The sequence below is a fragment of the Lachancea lanzarotensis genome, scaffold LALA0S02, assembly GCF_000938715.1.
Source record: "Lachancea lanzarotensis genome assembly LALA0, scaffold LALA0S02, whole genome shotgun sequence".
In the NCBI taxonomy this organism is placed as follows: Eukaryota; Fungi; Ascomycota; class Saccharomycetes; order Saccharomycetales; family Saccharomycetaceae; genus Lachancea; species Lachancea lanzarotensis.
The window spans coordinates 596,165-614,722 of record NW_019212880.1 but is presented as its reverse complement, the minus strand read 5'-3'; the positions used below and the strand labels follow the sequence as shown (position 1 = coordinate 614,722).

Sequence of the window (18,558 nt, the reverse complement as noted above, 5' to 3'; positions counted from 1 at the left end):
TATGTACAAGCTAGGCCTTTTGGGGCTTTTTGACCCCATATTTGGAACGAGACGTGATACGGTTAACCACACCGCTCAAATCGCCTCCACCGCGAATGACACGGTATTTGACACCTGGTAGATCCTGACAACGACCACCGCGGACGAATACTATACTATGTTCCTGAGCATTGTGGCCCTCGCCGGGGATATACGCAGAAATCATCTTTCCATTGGTGAGTCTCACTCTGCACGCTTTCCGCTGCGCAGAGTTGGGTTTTTTGGGCTTTAGGACCATGACTCTGAGAACCACACCTTTGCGAAGTGGACATTGGTATAGATCGGGCGAGACAGTGGCCTTTTTGCGTTTTGGAGGCTCAACACCTCTTTTGATTTGATTTAAAGTGGCCCATCTCGGTGTGCTAACGCTAATCGAACGACTTATTCCAAGCACGGGAGACATGGATTGACGGAGCAGCGGCATTTTTGGAATCGCAGAAACGAGTGGAGTCCTGAAGACTGCCATCCTGGTGGCTAGAAGGCCCGAAAACATCGTATGTCAGCCGTTTCAGATGCGTTTTCCTGGAGAATTGGTTGTTAACTTTCTAGTTCAGCGTCAGTAATTATATTGAAAGTTTTTGAAATCATTTCGTGTGGTGTGATTAGGTTATAAAATAGCTTTAAAAGACTACAATGTTGAAGGGTTTGGAAGAAAGATAGCTCAATGGCAGTATCTGATCGCAGCTGCTTTACAGCCTAGACCTATGGATACTTTTTGTTTAACTGGAGTATGATTCCAAATACCTCAGTTGTCACGTGACCTTACCCACATCTTCATTTTAGTCCGTTGAAGTACTCCCATGTTAGACTAGTTTTTGCTTGGCTCATAAGGCCATTCTGCTAAGATTTTGAGAGTTCGCTTTTCATCGCTGGGCTTTTAAAATGTTTAAAAAATCATGCCTTCTACAAAGACACCGCTGGGCATAATTACATGATTTGGTCATTGGGTTTGACATTCAACATTTGAAAAGTCCAAAAGACGCTTGGTTAATATGAGACTGTAATAGTTTCAACAGCGGCCCTCCCAGCTTTTATAAGCGTTCTAAGTACTCTCATACTACTTTCTTCTACGCTATTCCCAACAGAAGTCGATATAGGGTACGATCACTTTTCCTCACTGTGTCGCAATATTTGATGATTTCCCATGGCAAGTATCAACCGTCATGGCACGGTTGTTCAACATGAAGCAGTGGATTGTTACTCAAGAATGTCGATGAGATCATAAATACTTGAACTTATTTTGGTCAAGACTTTCCAAATCATACTACTAAACTCATCATCGCACTCCAATCTGTCATCTTCAATCGCTTTGAGCTCCGTCCACCTCCAAAGAAACTAAAAGTTACAGATCCCTTCACAGTATTTAACACACCAACATTTCAACACATCAATTTGCATCTGACCTTTCACCTTTACCTTTCCGCTCAATCCGTTTAAGCCACTCTTAACATCGAGAATAACTACATCATATATAAAATAAGGATATCCAAATCTTGGACGAAAAAGCATATCGATCAGTTACATTAGCCGACAATGGGGAAGGCTCAACCGTTCGTACATCTACGGCCTGCAAACCTGGTTCTCAGGGCGTCCGAAAAGGCCAACAATCTCAACCCAGGTTCTTTTATCCATGCAAAAAGTCACCCATCTATAGCACCAGCATCGCGTTCACCAATGCTGAGAGTGAATCTAAACAAATTTCCAGGATTTATAGGACATTGCTCGAGCAGAATCAATAGACCAACAAATGAGGACTTCTATTCCATCAACATGTTGAAACTCCCGGCCTCAGGACCTGAAATGAATTGCATAAGACAGAAGCATTTACCTAACAAAAGAGACTTTTGGAGTACTCAGTTACCACTCAAGAGGTCAATTTTGAACTTATCGGTATTTGACGGTCATGGAAGCGATCGGGTCGCAAAACTACTGGCACAAGAACTCCACAACGAAATCGTCGGCACACTTCCTTCGCGAGATGCCTTTTTCGATCTGCTGAAGGACTATAAGAACAGAATAGGCGGGAAATACTGGAGTAATATCTACAAGAAACGCGAAGAGTATTTCCACCGATTTATCGCTAATTGTAATACGAAACAAGAGCAGATCCTGTTCAAAGAGGGAAAATCTGGATCACGGATGATATTTGATTCATGGGGTAACATTATAGACAAGACGAGCCTGCTGACGGAAAACGAAAGACTGAGACTATTTACTTCGTTTCTCAATTTCGACCTGAAATACTGCTGCGATCCGAAGATCGCTCAAGGGCTTGGAAACGAACAACAGAAACCTATTGGCGGGTCCACGGCATCGAGCGTTTTCATCACGTCGTATGACGAGGAGGATTCCTTTGACGAGTCTTTTTTTGTCACTCCCAAGGGCCTTTTAAAGCTAGTGGTAACCCAGGTAGGTGATACAAAAATTGTGCTGTGTGACAAGAATGGGATTGCGCATAGTCTCACTCGAATACATCATCCATCCTCTTCGCAGGAATCGAAACGGTTGCAAACGAGTTTTCAAACAGACTCATTTGGTAACACTAGGTTTTTAGACAACTTCGCAAACACAAGATCTTTTGGCGATTCCATTGGGAAACAAGACGGCTTATCGTGCGAGCCCGATATCTATTCCTATCTCATCGGAAGCACAAGATCGCTGCAGCATTCAGAGATCAGCAAACTCCAGTTTGGAGGAGACGAATGCTTCGTTTGTCTCATTACCGATGGTGTGTCGGACCTCATAAGCGATCAAGAGCTTGTCGACCTGATCACCAGTACGGTAAATTTGCGAGGCCTCAAGACCGCTTCCCCACAGTTTGTTAGTGAGGAAGTTGTGCGTTTCATTGCTGCTATCGGGGGCCGGCATGCTGACAATGCTACGTGCTTGGTGCTGAGACTGCCAAACTGGGGCAACTGGCCTTCAATTGATCGCACTGGTGCGATCCGTGAAGAAAAACTAATGACCGGGTCTTCTGGGAGTGGTAGATCCAACGTATAGATATTCCTCGCTAGTACGCCTATCACAACTGTAACTTCCAGAAAAACCTCTGGCGGACACCACTTGTGTGCTCAAAATACCGTGTTTGACCATTTTTCATTAATATCTACATGCTATGCCTTTGAACCATCTATTTATTCTTGGTTTGGGTGTAGCTGAACCTCTTTCGTGTGGGAACAAACTCTCCCAATTTGCTTCCCACCATGTCTTCGGACACTTCAAAAGCAACGTATTCTTTCCCGTTGTGAACCTGGAACTTTAGACCCACGAACTGCGGCAGAATCGTCGCTGACCGCGCATTTGTTCTGATCGGAGCACCCTTTGACAACGCTTCCTTCACAGGCAATGGAACAATGTTTGGGCCCTTCCACACAGACCTGGCTAAAAGATACAAGCTCTGGTGCATTGTAATGGACTATTGGAGGCTTCTGAAGTGGTAATAGAGACCTCTTTAGCTTGTTGGTTCACATCTTGAAATATCATGGGCTAAGATTATTGAAAATTTTCTAGACATACAGTCAAATGAAATATCGAATCTATGCGATGAGCTAACAGAAAAGGAAACGTCTAAGCCGAAGAGACCATGTTTGCCGCCAGGTTTGACCCATCGCAAGTGCAAAATTTATCGGAACCAGCTGGTGTTTTTAAAACTCAGCTACGCCCAGTGGTTCCCTCAAAAAGAGGCAAAGAGTCAGACGATGAAAGTGAAAGCGAAAGTGAGAGCGAAAGCAAACAGGAGGACGTAAAAGAGAGCCGAGAGCCAGACGGGAGTGGCTCGGAGGTATCTCTTTCAGACGTTGAAGCTTTGGAAGCGAGTAGTGATGGCCCGGAACCAAATAGCGATGATCAAATATCAAGCATCGGGACTGTGCTCAATGATAAACACTCTGGACTGTACAACCGCTTCCAGAAAACACTCTCTTTACAGGAGAAACTGAGAAGTTCCGATCTGATCGAAACGGAAGACGAAAAAACAGAGGCTCTGGAACAACACGATCTGGTACCAATACCGCAACCAGCAGTGGTGAAAAATACCTTTCCTTCAGCAGAAGCAGCTACTGTCATGAGCAAATCAGCTGCATGGCTGCAAACGCAGAAGGTCTACTATGACAACTCCATGGTAAAACCTTTCGCAAGTTACGAAACTCAACTCAACGATAAACTGTTGGCTAACATCACAACCAAGTTTTCAGATCAGACATTTCCAGTGCAAACAATCTTGCTTGACACGGTACTGCCGAAGTTGAGATTCGCACAGTCTGTCAATAAAAGGCAATTTCCCCGTCGAGTGGGCGATATCCTTGTCAATGCATCGACAGGGTCCGGTAAAACTTTGGCATATTCCATACCGGTGGTACAGTCTCTATCAAAGCGTACTGTCAACAGGCTGCGATGTTTGATCGTGGTTCCTACCAAAATTCTGATTCATCAAGTTTTCGAGACACTGACCAAACTTTCTCAAGGGACAAGTCTCATCACAGGTATCTCTAAGCTCGAAAATTCCTTGAGGGATGAACACAAAAAATTTCAAAACCAGCAACCCGATATTCTGATCATCACTCCGGGACGTTTGGTGGACCACCTGCAGCTGAACTCCTTTGATTTGAAAAATCTCAAGTTTTTAGTTCTTGACGAAGCAGATCGTTTGCTGAACCAGTCGTTTCAAAACTGGTGCTCCGTGATTATGAATAGGCTGAAATCCGACAAAAACGAAAGGGCTCCCGTGAGTGTCATCAAAATGGTTTTCAGTGCTACGTTAACCACCAACACTGAGAAATTGCATAACTTAGAGCTCAACAGACCTTCGCTATTCATGATGGATTCAGTGAAACTTTATCATCTACCAAAGCTCCTACAAGAACACAACGTCCAGATTCCTACGGCAAAGAGCTTTGCGAAACCATTATTTTTAATGCAACTCATAGTCGCGTTGTCGGATAACAACTCGCGGATCCTAGTTTTTGCCAGGAGTAATGAAGCGTCCCTAAGGCTTGCTACCCTTTTACAGCTTATGAGTGCGAAACGGATATTGAATACGGATGCGAACCTCGAGGTTACTTCGATCAATTCGAACAACACTAAGGGCCTCAACAGCAAATTGATCAAACAATTCGCTGCTGTTGGTTCGAACAAGACTGTCAAAGTGCTCGTCGCAACAGATTTGATGTCAAGAGGTATCGACATCGACAACATCACCAACGTCATAAATTATGACCCTCCTATATCGTCCCAGCAATACGTTCATCGTTGTGGTAGAACTGCAAGAGCCCAAGCCCAGGGTGTAGCTTTCAATCTACTTGTCGGAAAGGGTGAACAAAAGTTTTGGACAGAACACATTGACAGCGATCTCAGTAGAGATGCCGATGGGTGCCACCCCAAGTCGCACGATGAGGTTGATGCTTTGAAGGATATTTTGACCACTAGCCCTGATGTTGAAGAGAACTATCGAAAGTGTTTGGAACAGCTTAAAGAGGAGGTTCACGATCGCTAGACGGAAATTCGATTCATTAATGTCAGAGGAATTCTGGTAGGGTTGAGCGACCGGCAAATCGGCATGGATCACCGAAACTGCGATAGAAGCCAGCGGCCAAATGTGAAATCTAAATTACAGACAAAAATTGTTTCTCGCTAGCGTTTTCAGAATAGAAAGTTATATATCCAAGTTGTTAGAATACATGTCGTACTCAAGGTTTAGTTTCACCACACTATTGATGGTCCACAGTATATAGGAGTAAGGGTCCAAGTAGATTCTGACAAGACAGGAGAATCCTCAAAGTAGCAATGGATGACGTCTGTGACGTTGGGAAAGTGGTTTTTGGTACGTCCTGAGTTTAAAGGACGTATCTAGGTATTCCTAAATACTATTATTTTCGCCGCTTCAGTCAGTCAAAACAAAGTAAAGACATTGTAACCATGAGAATCTTTAAAAAAACTAAGAAGATGTCTTGATCTTCATGCAACACGTCGGCGGCTAAATTCCGAGGTCACATTATTTTCTCACGCAATCCCGAATATAGCATCACTAGCTGTTTACTTAGCTTGCCTATGGCATGCTCAATAGACTTAACAACAACATGAGACATGATAATTACCAGAGGTGTCGAATCTGTGGGTGATCAAGATGATTGATATCGCATGTAATGGCAAATCCGACAAAACAATTTCTGTGTCTCCCAAACGCTATACCAACAAGGTCTGATATGAAACCAAATTATAAGATCATGCGTCTTCGGGTCCAGTCGGTAACCGAAATTCAGGCAGTTCATGAACTCCACGCACTACTTTGATGGAACGCTCCTCTTCCAGTGTTTAGAAATTTTCAAAAGTTACAATAACCAGATTTAGCCAACGGATGACTTCAGCAAGCCAGCACAGACCTGAGCTCCCATTTAGTCCATTGGCTGTAACCAAAATCTCCATTTCATCTCGAAGAAATTTCAAATACCCTCTAGTTGCTGAGTTTTAGCTGAATTGTCGACGAATTCCTTGAAGACGAGAATAAAGCAAAATTCAAGTTGCAAGCTCAGTTCATTCAGTAACCTGAATCATGGAGTTTTCCCTAAGCTTTTTGAGATAGTTTCCCTACCTGAGAACTGTAGGCTTCTGGAAGTTCAACTTGCAAGTATCTTCAGCAGCGGACATCTACCAATTCTTTACCGATTTTTGATCTGAAAAGTCTTCGATAAAGCTAAAACCCAGCACATCAAAGCAGTCATCTTTTTTTGATACCCAAGCAGCTTCTAACATCTTGTTTTATCCCTTGGGTTGTCAAAGCTCCATCACATGGTTCGCATCGTCCTTGGAATATCATCAGCCTTACTTAATGAGGGCCAACTACTTCCGGAAGATGTCCAATTGAACTTCACCAAGACTACAAGACAAGAGCCTCCGGCCACTTTCCTAACAACTCGTAACCCAGTCCCTGAAGAGATGCCAAGCAAATATCTCCTGAATCCACCGGAGGATTTGCATTCGCTAACGGCTGACCATCGTAATAAATCTATATACCCAGATTTTGATCCATGGAGACACACACCAATTGAGGACAAAGTATTCCTGAATTTTGTATCCAAGGGCTACTACAATACTGCAAAAGTAAATTTCGAGAGTATTTCGTCAAGATCGTCTTTGCAAGAATCGCTACCGGCGGTTTCTGGGCTGTTAGCAGACCAACTGTCCAAAATTGTGAAAATTAGAGAAGAGCAAGTCAACAGAGTTCCTGGTAAAGCACGCAATCTGAATGGTACGAATAATCTTGGAACCAAGCTTAGTGGTCCCGGTTTTGCGCTGCCAAAAAGGGTAACACTCACAGATCACAAACGTGAACTTTGGCTTCAGGAAATAAGCTCCACCAACAGACCACTTGCAGAGACAGTCAAGACGATACCTCACGGCCTTAAAAGACGTCATTTGCTAGAGCAGTGTTATCAAAAACAGGTCCCCATCGCTCGTGCGGTTTGGCTCATAAAATGCTGCTTTACGTTAGAGTGGAAAATATCCGCTGGCAAGCAGAGCTCTCAGCTGCATGACGAAATGTGCGTGAAACTACTACAAGAATGGTCGGAAGCAATGGCCCACATTTTGGAAAGACTGGTCTTCGAAATGACACAGTATTACAACGAACCCTCAAAACTGAAGAAGTGGAGAAAACGAATAGCGTATTTTCTGAAACTGCTCGGAAGCTGTTACTCACTTGAATTGATCGACCGTGCAGCGTTTCACCACTGGTTGGTTGATTTTGTCGCTAGAGTCGAGAATTTTGAGTGTCTGCCGATGACACTACATATCCTCTCCGTCTTTTGGAGCGGAATATTTCCGGAAGGTCAGTCAAACTCTGACCCTCAACAGCAGTTTTTGATAAACAAAATGACCGAAACGCTGATCTACAAATACTACATGGTGTCAAGAAGTAAATCGATGATAAATGACGAGCAATACCTTATCAACGATATCAAGAAGAACGACAAGCTTGCTACAGCCATGTCTCATACATTGAAGTCATTCATAACCGAGATCTTTCACAAACAGTCTTTGGAGGCTTTTGTATTCACGGGCAGCAATTGGGAAATCTACAAAAAGTGCCTTTATGAAGTATTAGGCACGGATAAAACAATGAAGGAATCACCTAACGGGTCAAAAACATCCAAAAAACTTGAATTGATTGTCTATCGCAACGACTCTTTACAGTTTAATACCATTTTAAACGCAGGCGAAGAACGGGACCCTGATCAAACTGATACGCACAGCACGGATTTGGAGAGCATATTTAAACCAAATGAAATCTTGAAGTTGAGACATATTGACTACAGTCTCACCAAGCTGCTGGACGAAAATAGCTCAGGTGATCACTGGGTGAGTTGTGTCGCTCAGAAAGTAAATCGAATTGATCAAGTCATCCAAATGATTTTATGGGCGATCAACCCTTCCCGATATCATCACTATGAAGCACCTCATCTTGTTGCAAAGATATTTCTCATTCAGATAAATTTCAAGAATGCACCACTCGAATACGGATTGGAGGATAAAATATGGTCTCTAATTTTCCTGTTCGCGAGATTAAAAGGCGAAGACCTGAAGTCCGTTGTTAGTCTTCCGAGAGTTCACCAGTTATTAAATGTTTTCATCGGGTACGGAATCATCAAAGTTCCGACTTACATTCGAAAGCTTATCAGCTCAGGAGTTCTCTATTTAGCTCATTCTGAAGATAAGTTCTTTCACTGTGAGCTACTGATCAACCTTAAGATCTCGCCAGTGATGAAAAGCCAATACAACATGGTTTTGCGAAATGTGATAGATGCTAATCACTCGTTTTACGAGCGCTTCAATTACGACAGGTTAACGGAGCTGTTAGAAAGCTCAAAAATTTCACTGTTGAGTGGACGCTTTGATAGCATGAAAGCTGTTCCCTACAGCGTGAGGCTCATGACCTCAGAATGGTATCTGAACTTGATCTGTTCACCAAATGATGGAGTTTTGACTCCCGTCACAAAGAAGGATGTGGTCGAAAAACTGAACGTATTTTGCATCAAACTTGATGTTTGCCATCAGTTTTACAAATGGATTGAATTCATTATTTACCATCAGTTACTGAAAGATCTAGAGTCACTCGAGTGTCTAACAGACATTTTGATCTACTATGAAAAGTTCTTTTGCCTGTTGATCAATGATCATGTTTTATTAATGAAGACGATCCTACATCTATATTTCGACAAATTGGTGCCCGAAAGCCCACAGAGTCAAAAACTCATACTACTTGGAGATTTTTGGACCTTTTTTCTAGTTCGATTTCCTCAAGTTTTGGAAATCGACCCCGATCTTCAAGCAAAGCTTATAGAGGCAAAAGAATTCGAAAAAGCCAAAATTGAGAGCGCTGCGAAGATAAGCGCTTGGATGAGTTCCAAATCTGAAGATCATTCAGATGAATGCTTAAAGTATGTTACAGACGAATTCAACTTTCCCAGCATCTTTCAACCTAATTTGAAAGCCATACTAGCCACTGAAACTGGCGAAGATCTGCAATTGCGAAGAACAAATTTGCGTACTCTAATGGCTATGAATTTGAATGAGTACAACAAGTTCATGTCTATATATCTCAAGAGGAAGGTTGCAACTAACGAAGAACTGGCGAAGTTAATCTCGCTGAAAGTTCTTTCGTTGAACTCAGTCGGAAAGGTACTTGGTAATCGTTTTTTAGTAAAGCTGCTTCGAACATCATTTTGGGAGCACGGCGTTGGGTTCGAATTGCAGAAAAAGAAGTTCAAAAAGCATAACCTGCTGCTTGTTTTGAAAACTTACTGCGATGATTTACACGAACACTATGAAGAACTGTTGGAAGGTTTGGCGGAATACTGCTCATCGAGGATAGCCGAGGAATTTTTAGTTAAAGTCTTCGCTCGGATTGAACGTGAAGGCAAAAGTTCAATTTACTCCTTTGCTAATGACTTGCTTAATGTTGGCGTAAGAAGCTCAGACGCTGTGGGATATCATGGCAACAGCAATTTGAAAAGCATAGAAATTAATTCGACTGATAATGGTGATTTAACCGAGGACGAGGCAGAGGTTCTGGATCTATTTCCAAGACTTGACTTCTCCAACATTTGGATGTTTCAGGCTTTGACATGCCATTATTTGGAAGATGGGTCATGCCAGGAGCAATACTCGCAGGGTTCTTCTAAATTCATCTTAGAGAGTATTGAAATGACCAACTACGATATTGCTGCCTCCAAGCTCTTTGACAAGCTCAGGGATGCAGATATTCTCCAAAAAACGCTTCAAGTTCTTGAGGTGAAATTTTTAAACAATGGGCCAGCGGAAGATCCAAAAGACCTCTCTCAGTACTATGTTACCGTGGAAAGCATTGTTAGCATTTCCAGGAGGCTGAATAAAGCGTTGAAAGGAATTTTACCCATAAGTGACGAAGCTTTCACTCTTTTGAAGATTTGCTGCCAGGAATTTGCAACTAAGACCTCGGAGCAATTGAAGCTTCTCGAATTTAGGCTTGACATTGTCCTAAAGATACTTATTGTCCACCAAAAATATATTTTGAAAGAAGGGCTTCAAAAGAAACAGCTGCTGTTGAATGATGGCTGTTTGTTCCTAAAAAATTTGTGCATTCTTTTCTACAAAATCGATTTCAGCTTGAAGTTGAAGTTGTTACTGTACGACCTGCTATCCTCTCTAAAGGCTTTCGTCGTATACTCATCGCCAGGAAAAGACCGCCAATACAATGATCGTTTGAGTTCGCAAGTACCACAGGAGCTGTTAGATCTTCCTCCTTTCCAAATATCATCGTTTTTACCCGAAGAGAAGCCAGAAGACTCGAGAGGAACCGTCCAGCTTGGAATTGTGGAGTGCGATACCACAAAGAGCTCCACCAAACCGTACTATTTTATTTTCAATCGCAAAAACGGTACCTTTGACTGCAAGTTCTTATTGAGACCATATCATTCACTAGGAAATTTCCAGGAAGGAGAATCGGAATTCAACAATACTCCTCTGAATCTATGTTTATTCAATACTGTACTTGACCGTCGTAATCCCACTTGAAATGATACTAGGTCACGGGAAAGACTGCCCTTCACTCGAGCTTGGCCCGACCATCAAGTATCAATTCTGGAAATCATAGTCTATCTATATCAATTGTGGTTTCAACAGGCGTCAACATCTGTCGAATGCATTTATCCACCGAAACTCTCAAATTAAGTTCATCATCATTAGACCCACCAGACATGTCAATCTTCAGGAGAACCACGTATTGCTCAAAATTGATCTTGAAGATAGTCAAATTATCATGAGAAAGCCGACAATTGGCACGAAAAGCAGCAAGCTCTTCGATTGCTTCTTTGAGTTTGTTTTTCACCACAGCGGGATCACAGGTTATGTTCGTTCCACTTCCAGTTGATTTCGAGGTGTCCTTTTTGGACTTCGGAAGCGTGCCCGAACCGCTGTCTGCAGGTGCAGTATCTGCGCCATGCTCACTATTGTCTAACATCAGGCCATTCAAAGAAACCGTGGAAAATCCTATCAATAAGACAGTTGATGTCCATTTTGCGATTCTCCAACCATAAGTCATAATGAGCAAAGACAATAAACCGGTGGCAACGTAATCCGATAAACTTGTGAATTTGGATATCACTGGTAGTAGCACCAGATACAAAATGTAAGTGCTTGTAATCAGCGGATTCTTGGTCTTATACCGAGCATGTGAGTTGGACTGGAAAATCTTGAACAATGTAAATAGAGACAATGCCAGATTGCATATCAAGATACCGTACCAAAGCTGAGAATCTTTGGTTGTTTGAAGCAGTAAGGATGAATGGTGTGAATGTGGAATCTTTGGAGCGATTTCATCGTGATGATCATGATTGGAAGATTCCACGAAAAGAGCTATCGTCTCCTCTAGAATATGGAAAAATAAGTCCAATCCCATGAAGCAGAGTGATATGGCAAGTGCGAAACTTAGCAGGAGATCCATGCGATTCAATCCGAACGGGAGCTTCACCGTACCCGTATTCCAAACCTGAAATTGTGACAAGTTCTCCACAAAAACTATTGCAAGGGATCCTATGACATCGTACAGGATTAAATGCGACAATGTGATGAAATTGTTCCAGGACTTCGAATGACCCAGATGAAAGGTTATAATGCATGTCGTAGTTTGCAAAAGGATCAAGGCGAGCTTGACGTAACCAGTGGGCCATGGTATATTAGATCTTAGGTCTGCAAAATCGGGGATTGGTAGCGATTTAGCAATGCTCAATGGGATTTTAACTTCAGGTTCTTGAAAAAAATTCATGGATACGGAAGAATGTTTGTATCTGTGACCTTTACGAAATGATGTTCTTGAAGCAGAGCCACCGGATTTCGGAAGTTGCAGTGTAGACGATGAAAAATTGAAAGGTTTCTCAACTACAAGAGATGAGCGTCTTTTGGATCTATCTGGAGAAGGCGATCGATTGTGTCTTATCGGTGATTTTGATCTACCCGAAGAAGGCGGAAGTTTGGGCCCAGGTACATATTTGAGTGAATTGCGTTTGCTACCACCGAGTGTGATACCTTCTTGTAGCATGCCGTTGTTTCCTCCGAAACTAAAAGACGGATTTGCAATGAGACTATTGCTAGAGTTATTTCCGTCAGCAACGGAATAAAGAGAAAGCGGTCGCTGAGGAGTATTTATCCCACCAATTTCCAAAGCTCTAAGCGTCTCTTTCGATTCTTCTTTGCTCGGATCTTCTTCCACAATGCAATTCATTCTCTGAGGTGTCAAAAGTACGTCCGCAAATGACGAATCTGTATCCATTTCGTCCCTGGAATGCCCAGGATTGGGGGAGCTCATTATAGTAAGCTAGAGCTACGTTTTGATGACAACAAAGACGCTCAGAAAGCCAGAAATGTGGCTGTTTTCACAAATTCTTGATGTTTGTTCAACTCTGACTACCTTGATGGTGAAATAGTGTAATATTGAATCAGTCGTCGAAAATGAAGTGAGCGTCACGAAAATAGAAGGACAACAGTTTTCGAGTAACAACTCGATCCAAAGTCATCAAAAGACCATTTGAGGAACTTGAACAGTACGATGAAGAGAACTTGTACTTTCAAAAATTTTGTTTGGGGCATTCATCTCACCCGTCGGATGAGATGACAGGCTTTGAAGGTTTGCGAATTGGTGAGTATGGAAAAATTGGACTCAGTAGAAAGAAAGCACTAGTGGTATTTGCCAAGTTTCAAGGAAATAGAACTGGGAACATGCTCAGTATGTTCAGAATATATCAGCCAAAACAGGCTAGCAATACGCTCTGATACTTTTATGGCAGAAAACTGCCAGAGATCGACAAAGGCGATGCCGTCTGAACTGCAATAGAATTTGCTAGTTTGATCCAGGGTAGTTTCTGGGTTATAGTTTGTGTACTGTATGATTCTTGAATTTGAACTGCACCGAATTCAAGTTGCTGCGAAAGAAAAAAAGGTGATTCCCGCCAGCCACCCGTCATCAAGCCGGTACAATTCCCACATGCTTAAGCGAACATTGGTTTTCACGTTCCGTAATCAATAGAGAGACTTGGTATTATTTAAGGATATTCCTAATTTGGTGACATCCATCATTCTTACGGCTAATCGACCTCAAACGTAGCGTTAAAAGCGCATAGTTTCCTATCTAAATCTTCCTTTTCTAACAGTAATACCATCGAAATTCCTCCTGGATCTCCATTTCTTCACGTCCGGATCCTCAATCTTCGATGACTGATATCTTGCTCTACAGAAGTCGTGTCGTCACCGTTCAAATTCAGGAAAAGAACTGTCCTTCAAGAGAGTCCCTAGTTGACGTCTAGGCTTGTCTAAATGCAACGATATGCCCTTCTTCAACCACATATCTTTGGTTCTCTTCATGGTTTGTTGAAGACCTTACATATTCAATTGACACTACCGTAATTATTTAGCTTGACTCGAGCAACAAAGGCTAAAAAAAAATCGCCTTGAACAACGATTTGTGGCCATGCTAGGTCTTCGAAACGCACCAATTGGGCTAAAATCAGTAAAAGGCTTGCAAATTCTTTCCAAGCGCTCAAAACCGTCATGGAATGCTGGATTTACCTTTAGACTACGTTCCACATCTGCTAAGGACAAGACCAACGCTGTTTTCACCGCAGAACAATTGAAAGAAGCGCAAGAAGCACGTCTCAAGGGATTAGAACCGTATGTTTCAAAGCTGCCTGCCAAGATTATACCTTACGCTGAGCTGATGCGTTTGGAAAGACCGGTAGGCACATGGTTATTGTACATCCCCTGCACTTGGTCAATCACGATGGCTGCTACTCAAACCTTGGCACCCGTATCGACGACCTTGTGGACCTTGTTTCTGTTTGGAACCGGTGCATTGATAATGAGAGGCGCTGGTTGCACGATCAATGATCTTTTGGACCGTAAACTTGACGATAAGGTTATCAGAACGGTGGAAAGACCCATTGCAGCCGGAAGAGTCACTCCAAAGCAAGCAGTGACATTCTTGGGGGCTCAAACTGCTGTAGGGGTAGGGATTCTTTCTCAATTGCCAGCCGATTGCTGGTGGTTGGGTCTTTCGTCGCTGCCTCTGGTGTTCACGTATCCATTGTTCAAGCGGTTTACATACTATCCACAAGTGGCGTTGAGTGCATGCTTCACATGGGGTGCGCTTTTAGGGTATCCTGCCATGGGTTTAATGGACTGGCCGGCTATGCTTCCCTTGTATGCTAGCAGCTTTCTGTGGTGTATGATCTACGATACTATTTATGCACACCAAGACAAGAAATTCGACATCAAAGTTGGCATTAAATCCACCGCTTTGGCCTGGGGTGACCGGAGTCGTAAAATATGTGTTGCCATGTCTGTGGCCCAAATGGGATTGTTAGCAACTGCGGGCGCAACCAGTGGACTACTTATGGGACCAGGCTTCTTGGCAGGTATGGCTATTTTCGGATACAGACTGTTTTCTATGGTTTTGAAAGTGGATCTTGACAACCCTGCGGATTGCTGGAAGTACTTTACTAGTAACATTCGTTCCGGGTTGTACTTCAGCGCCGCTTTGTTGTTCGATTACTTTCTGAAGATCTTTGGCGTATTGTGACATTAGTTAGAGAGAGATATATATATATATACAAGTCGAGAGACACTGAGCTATAAAATTTCATTCATTCCTGCTCTTCAAGACTATATCTCTGGCATTGACAGCCGGGTTGCGGAGTTTCGATCGGGACTGCTGTTCTAGCAGTTTGGCTATATGGCTGGAATTCTTTTCTACCACCGGAGTTGAAACCACAGGATCCACGCTACGTTCGAGGCTCTTTACACTTTCACCACCGAAAAGAACATCGAAAATGCGACCATCTTGACCCCAGAACTTGCCCGAACGATTCACAACATAGTATCGGTTCCACCAAGGACTCTTGGTATCTGTGAGTAGGAAAGCAAAAGATGCTTTATCTTCTGTGCCCTGTGGACCGACTCCTGTGTGAACTCTGGTTCTGTTATTGCGAACAATCGCGTTAATCGGGGCAGAAGTCAATGCGGACTTTCCGGATAGCAGTGCTCGACGACTTATCTGGCACACACCTTTGGGCAGAACGGATATGCTGGTGGCTATTCTGGACGGTACATAGATCGATAAAGTCGACAACGCTAGTGGGATGATTGACAGCAGAATCGATCCTGCGATCCGCACACCCAGCAGTAACGTTGGGTGATTCCACCATTTGTCCCAAGAGTACGACACTTTTTCTTCTTTATACAGCTCCAAAGAGCTCGAAACGGACCAGTTTGCAAAAGAAACGCCGTACACTGCAAATACGCCTGCTAGAGTCCAAGATCCCGTTTTTACAAGCCGTGATGGCTTGTAGGTATATATTTGTTCAGCCGATGACTTGGCCAACAAAGCATCTATTTTCGCCGATAATGGAGCTTTGAGGGTCGCGTAAAAACGATTTCTTATCGAACCCATAGGTGCAAGTCCCAATCTTAGCATCGAAGATCAGTAGAAGCGTCCTTAACGTTAGTTTCCCCAGGTTTCTTGAAAAAGATTCTTGATTCATGGAAATTTTGTTGTATATATCACTTGGAAAAGGCATTACAGAAAAGTGATGCCCTATAACTGGAAAAACTAAGTAAACTGAAGACAAGACAGTGTTGCGAGCCTCTGCATTTCGTCTACACTAGTTCTTCAAGTCCCGGATGGCCTGTTCAAGCCCTCTGACGTTTGCCCCGACGATTTTGCCCACGGTTTGACTTTCTTTGGCGAGTAAGAAAGTTGGCATCGCGCTGATCCCACAGTAACCGGCCACATCTGGGGAAGCGTCCACGTCAACGCGGTAAAAATCTACACCGGTGTGCTGTGAGCTGAGTTTATCGAAGTGAGGAGCTATGACCTTGCAAGGGCCACACCAGGTTGCGTAAAAGTCAATAACACTTAGGTTCTTATTGGATATAGCTTTTTGGAAATCCTGGAGCGAATCTAGCGACTTTACGGTCGATTGAAATCTCACAGAGCGTAGAAAAGAGGGCCGCATCATCGCGGAGCGTTGAACGGCGAGTTTGAGCATTACAGGGATGGGTTTGGAAGGGTTTAAGTAGTGGTTGTCTCTAATGCATTGTCTCTCGAGGGGATTCCTAATACAGAGATGCCTATATATGGAGTTTTATAATGGTCGTATATGGTGATATTGTCCCATCAGAGGCTCATGATCAAATCAGAAGCGTGAAAGCCATAGTTTTGGGGAGATATTCGATTACTTTGTGAAGTATATGAATTAGAGGTACTTTCAGTGGTGAATTAGAGACTTTCGTGACTTTTTAAGGTGTTGACCACTATATAAGATAGTCATGTGACCTGAAAAGTGTATCCTGAAATGGAATCTATTTGCGCTTGTCTTTGCTCGAAAAGCTTTCCAGCAAGTATCAATGCTAAGATTTGACTGGCACTGATGCTACCTTCTGGTGTTTGGTCGTTCTGCCCTCTCTAAAATTTTGATCATTTTATACCAGTCTGGCGCGAATACCGATATGTGTCAGTACGCCGATCTCCACTGCAAAATGTACACGTTCCCCGGAATGTCTCAGTGTTGACCTAACATAGTTTCCCACCATTCATAACACCTCCTTTAACATGCTGGTTTGATGGTATTTGACATTATAGTACAGAACGATATAATTTCACATAGCTACTAATAATCCTGCCCATCTCATCGTTAAGAGCGTTCCACATTAAGAGCAGTAGCATGATACCAGAGGGTTGAACATTGCTTGGCAGACCTCGATCAAGCCAAGGTGTGATGCTTTTCAATGTAGGAAATGAAATAGGAATGTCAACTCGCTTTCGAACTTGAGATGTTCAGTAGCGAGCGCAGTAGTGAGCATTCGGGCTTTCCAACTTTAAAATCGCAAAAAATTGTTCCGTCGATGGCTGGCGATAACGGAAATTCATATCTGTTCTCTTCAAAACTCTGGAGCTGTCCTCAGTTGAGATAAATGTTTAGATTGAAGGGAATAGTCGTTTCGATGCAAACTGCCCAACAGCCCTGCCACGCACTCACTTCTCCGTTCCGTCTCCCAGCGCCCCCTGTCAAATATACAGCCCGCAGGCCTCGCTTTGGCCCTTCTCACTCGCCAAGCTCCGTTCTGCCTCATTACCGATTCGTTAAAAAAGTTCTATTTACATGTCGTGAAAGACCCAGCCGCTCTGGTGGACTAAATCGCGACTTGCGTCGTTTGCCAGCAAATACTCCTCCACATCGATGCCATACTTATTCCAGTTGATGCTGGGAGTTGTCACATCGCTCCTACTAGAGTGATGATGATGATGATGACGAACCTCTGATGTCACCTTCGACGAAGTCTCAGAATGCTGTTCTAAAGCAAACACCTCTCGTAGGAGCTGTCTGCTGCCCATTAACGTATCCACGAACTCCTGGTAGTTGCGGGTCTTATCGAGCTGTGCGTATAGCACTTGAAGTTGTTTTACCAGGTATTTTTTCCGCAGAAGCTTATTTTGAAGATGTGCTTTCGTGTGCTTTAAAAGGGCATAATCTGAATTTTCAGCCAAATCATCCTCTTGAAACTGCCTTACAAAGCGAGCAGCGGACGTCTCCGTGAACTTGTCGCTCATGCAGAATGGGGTTATTCTAAGGCCAGTCCGCTTTTGACCGTACTAGCACGTTGATCTGATGCGTGATGTTGTTATAACTTTCTTAGGTGATGGACTTGACCTTTGATATTTTATTCTTCACCCTATATTAATGTGAAAAATATTACCCATTAGCGTTGTATCAAGCACTATCGTCCAAAAGGAAGCAAGAAGAGGGGAAAGGTGAGGTATGAGTGTATTGTAGAGAAGGCAGTTATCGTAGGTCAGAAAATTCAAAACGTTTGAAACCTAGAGGAGAAGTTTTTAGGGAGATCAAGTCGCCCAAAAAAATTGTTCGTATGGAACGATCAGGGGCTTACTGCTTGATGCTGATCCAAGTAGATCTCGCCATTATCGGCGCGTGTCTCAGT

The 18,558-nt window shown here is 43.1% G+C and overlaps 10 protein-coding genes across 10 annotated transcripts; 4 read left to right on the top strand and 6 right to left on the bottom strand.

Annotated features, from left to right (window-relative positions):
* Window positions 1-10: 10 nt before the first annotated feature.
* MRPS12 (LALA0S02e06766g1_1) lies at window positions 11-532 on the bottom strand (the record flags this gene model as incomplete). Its single annotated transcript, XM_022773854.1, has 1 exon — window positions 11-532. The coding sequence occupies one exon, from the start codon at window positions 530-532 to the stop codon at window positions 11-13; it is 522 nt and encodes a 173-aa protein (XP_022627338.1).
* A 1,040-nt stretch (window positions 533-1,572) lies between these two features.
* On the top strand, window positions 1,573-3,039 carry PTC6 (LALA0S02e06744g1_1; the record flags this gene model as incomplete). Its single annotated transcript, XM_022773853.1, has 1 exon — window positions 1,573-3,039. The coding sequence occupies one exon, from the start codon at window positions 1,573-1,575 to the stop codon at window positions 3,037-3,039; it is 1,467 nt and encodes a 488-aa protein (XP_022627337.1).
* A 130-nt stretch (window positions 3,040-3,169) lies between these two features.
* On the bottom strand, window positions 3,170-3,445 carry RSM19 (LALA0S02e06722g1_1; the record flags this gene model as incomplete). Its single annotated transcript, XM_022773852.1, has 1 exon — window positions 3,170-3,445. The coding sequence occupies one exon, from the start codon at window positions 3,443-3,445 to the stop codon at window positions 3,170-3,172; it is 276 nt and encodes a 91-aa protein (XP_022627336.1).
* A 177-nt stretch (window positions 3,446-3,622) lies between these two features.
* On the top strand, window positions 3,623-5,530 carry DBP6 (LALA0S02e06700g1_1; the record flags this gene model as incomplete). The annotated part of the gene is made up of 1 exon (XM_022773851.1): window positions 3,623-5,530. The coding sequence occupies one exon, from the start codon at window positions 3,623-3,625 to the stop codon at window positions 5,528-5,530; it is 1,908 nt and encodes a 635-aa protein (XP_022627335.1).
* Window positions 5,531-6,969: 1,439 nt separating this feature from the next.
* SRB8 (LALA0S02e06678g1_1) lies at window positions 6,970-11,085 on the top strand (the record flags this gene model as incomplete). The annotated part of the gene is made up of 1 exon (XM_022773850.1): window positions 6,970-11,085. One exon carries the CDS (start codon window positions 6,970-6,972, stop codon window positions 11,083-11,085), a length of 4,116 nt encoding a protein of 1,371 aa, XP_022627334.1.
* A 73-nt stretch (window positions 11,086-11,158) lies between these two features.
* On the bottom strand, window positions 11,159-12,874 carry ZRG17 (LALA0S02e06656g1_1; the record flags this gene model as incomplete). Its single annotated transcript, XM_022773849.1, has 1 exon — window positions 11,159-12,874. The coding sequence occupies one exon, from the start codon at window positions 12,872-12,874 to the stop codon at window positions 11,159-11,161; it is 1,716 nt and encodes a 571-aa protein (XP_022627333.1).
* A 1,158-nt stretch (window positions 12,875-14,032) lies between these two features.
* COQ2 (LALA0S02e06634g1_1) lies at window positions 14,033-15,139 on the top strand (the record flags this gene model as incomplete). Its single annotated transcript, XM_022773848.1, has 1 exon — window positions 14,033-15,139. One exon carries the CDS (start codon window positions 14,033-14,035, stop codon window positions 15,137-15,139), a length of 1,107 nt encoding a protein of 368 aa, XP_022627332.1.
* Window positions 15,140-15,199: 60 nt separating this feature from the next.
* Window positions 15,200-16,033, bottom strand: MRX15 (LALA0S02e06612g1_1; the record flags this gene model as incomplete). The annotated part of the gene is made up of 1 exon (XM_022773847.1): window positions 15,200-16,033. One exon carries the CDS (start codon window positions 16,031-16,033, stop codon window positions 15,200-15,202), a length of 834 nt encoding a protein of 277 aa, XP_022627331.1.
* Window positions 16,034-16,220: 187 nt separating this feature from the next.
* On the bottom strand, window positions 16,221-16,607 carry TRX3 (LALA0S02e06590g1_1; the record flags this gene model as incomplete). Its single annotated transcript, XM_022773846.1, has 1 exon — window positions 16,221-16,607. The coding sequence occupies one exon, from the start codon at window positions 16,605-16,607 to the stop codon at window positions 16,221-16,223; it is 387 nt and encodes a 128-aa protein (XP_022627330.1).
* Window positions 16,608-17,716: 1,109 nt separating this feature from the next.
* Window positions 17,717-18,169, bottom strand: AHC2 (LALA0S02e06568g1_1; the record flags this gene model as incomplete). The annotated part of the gene is made up of 1 exon (XM_022773845.1): window positions 17,717-18,169. One exon carries the CDS (start codon window positions 18,167-18,169, stop codon window positions 17,717-17,719), a length of 453 nt encoding a protein of 150 aa, XP_022627329.1.
* Between the last annotated feature and the right edge of the window lie 389 nt (window positions 18,170-18,558).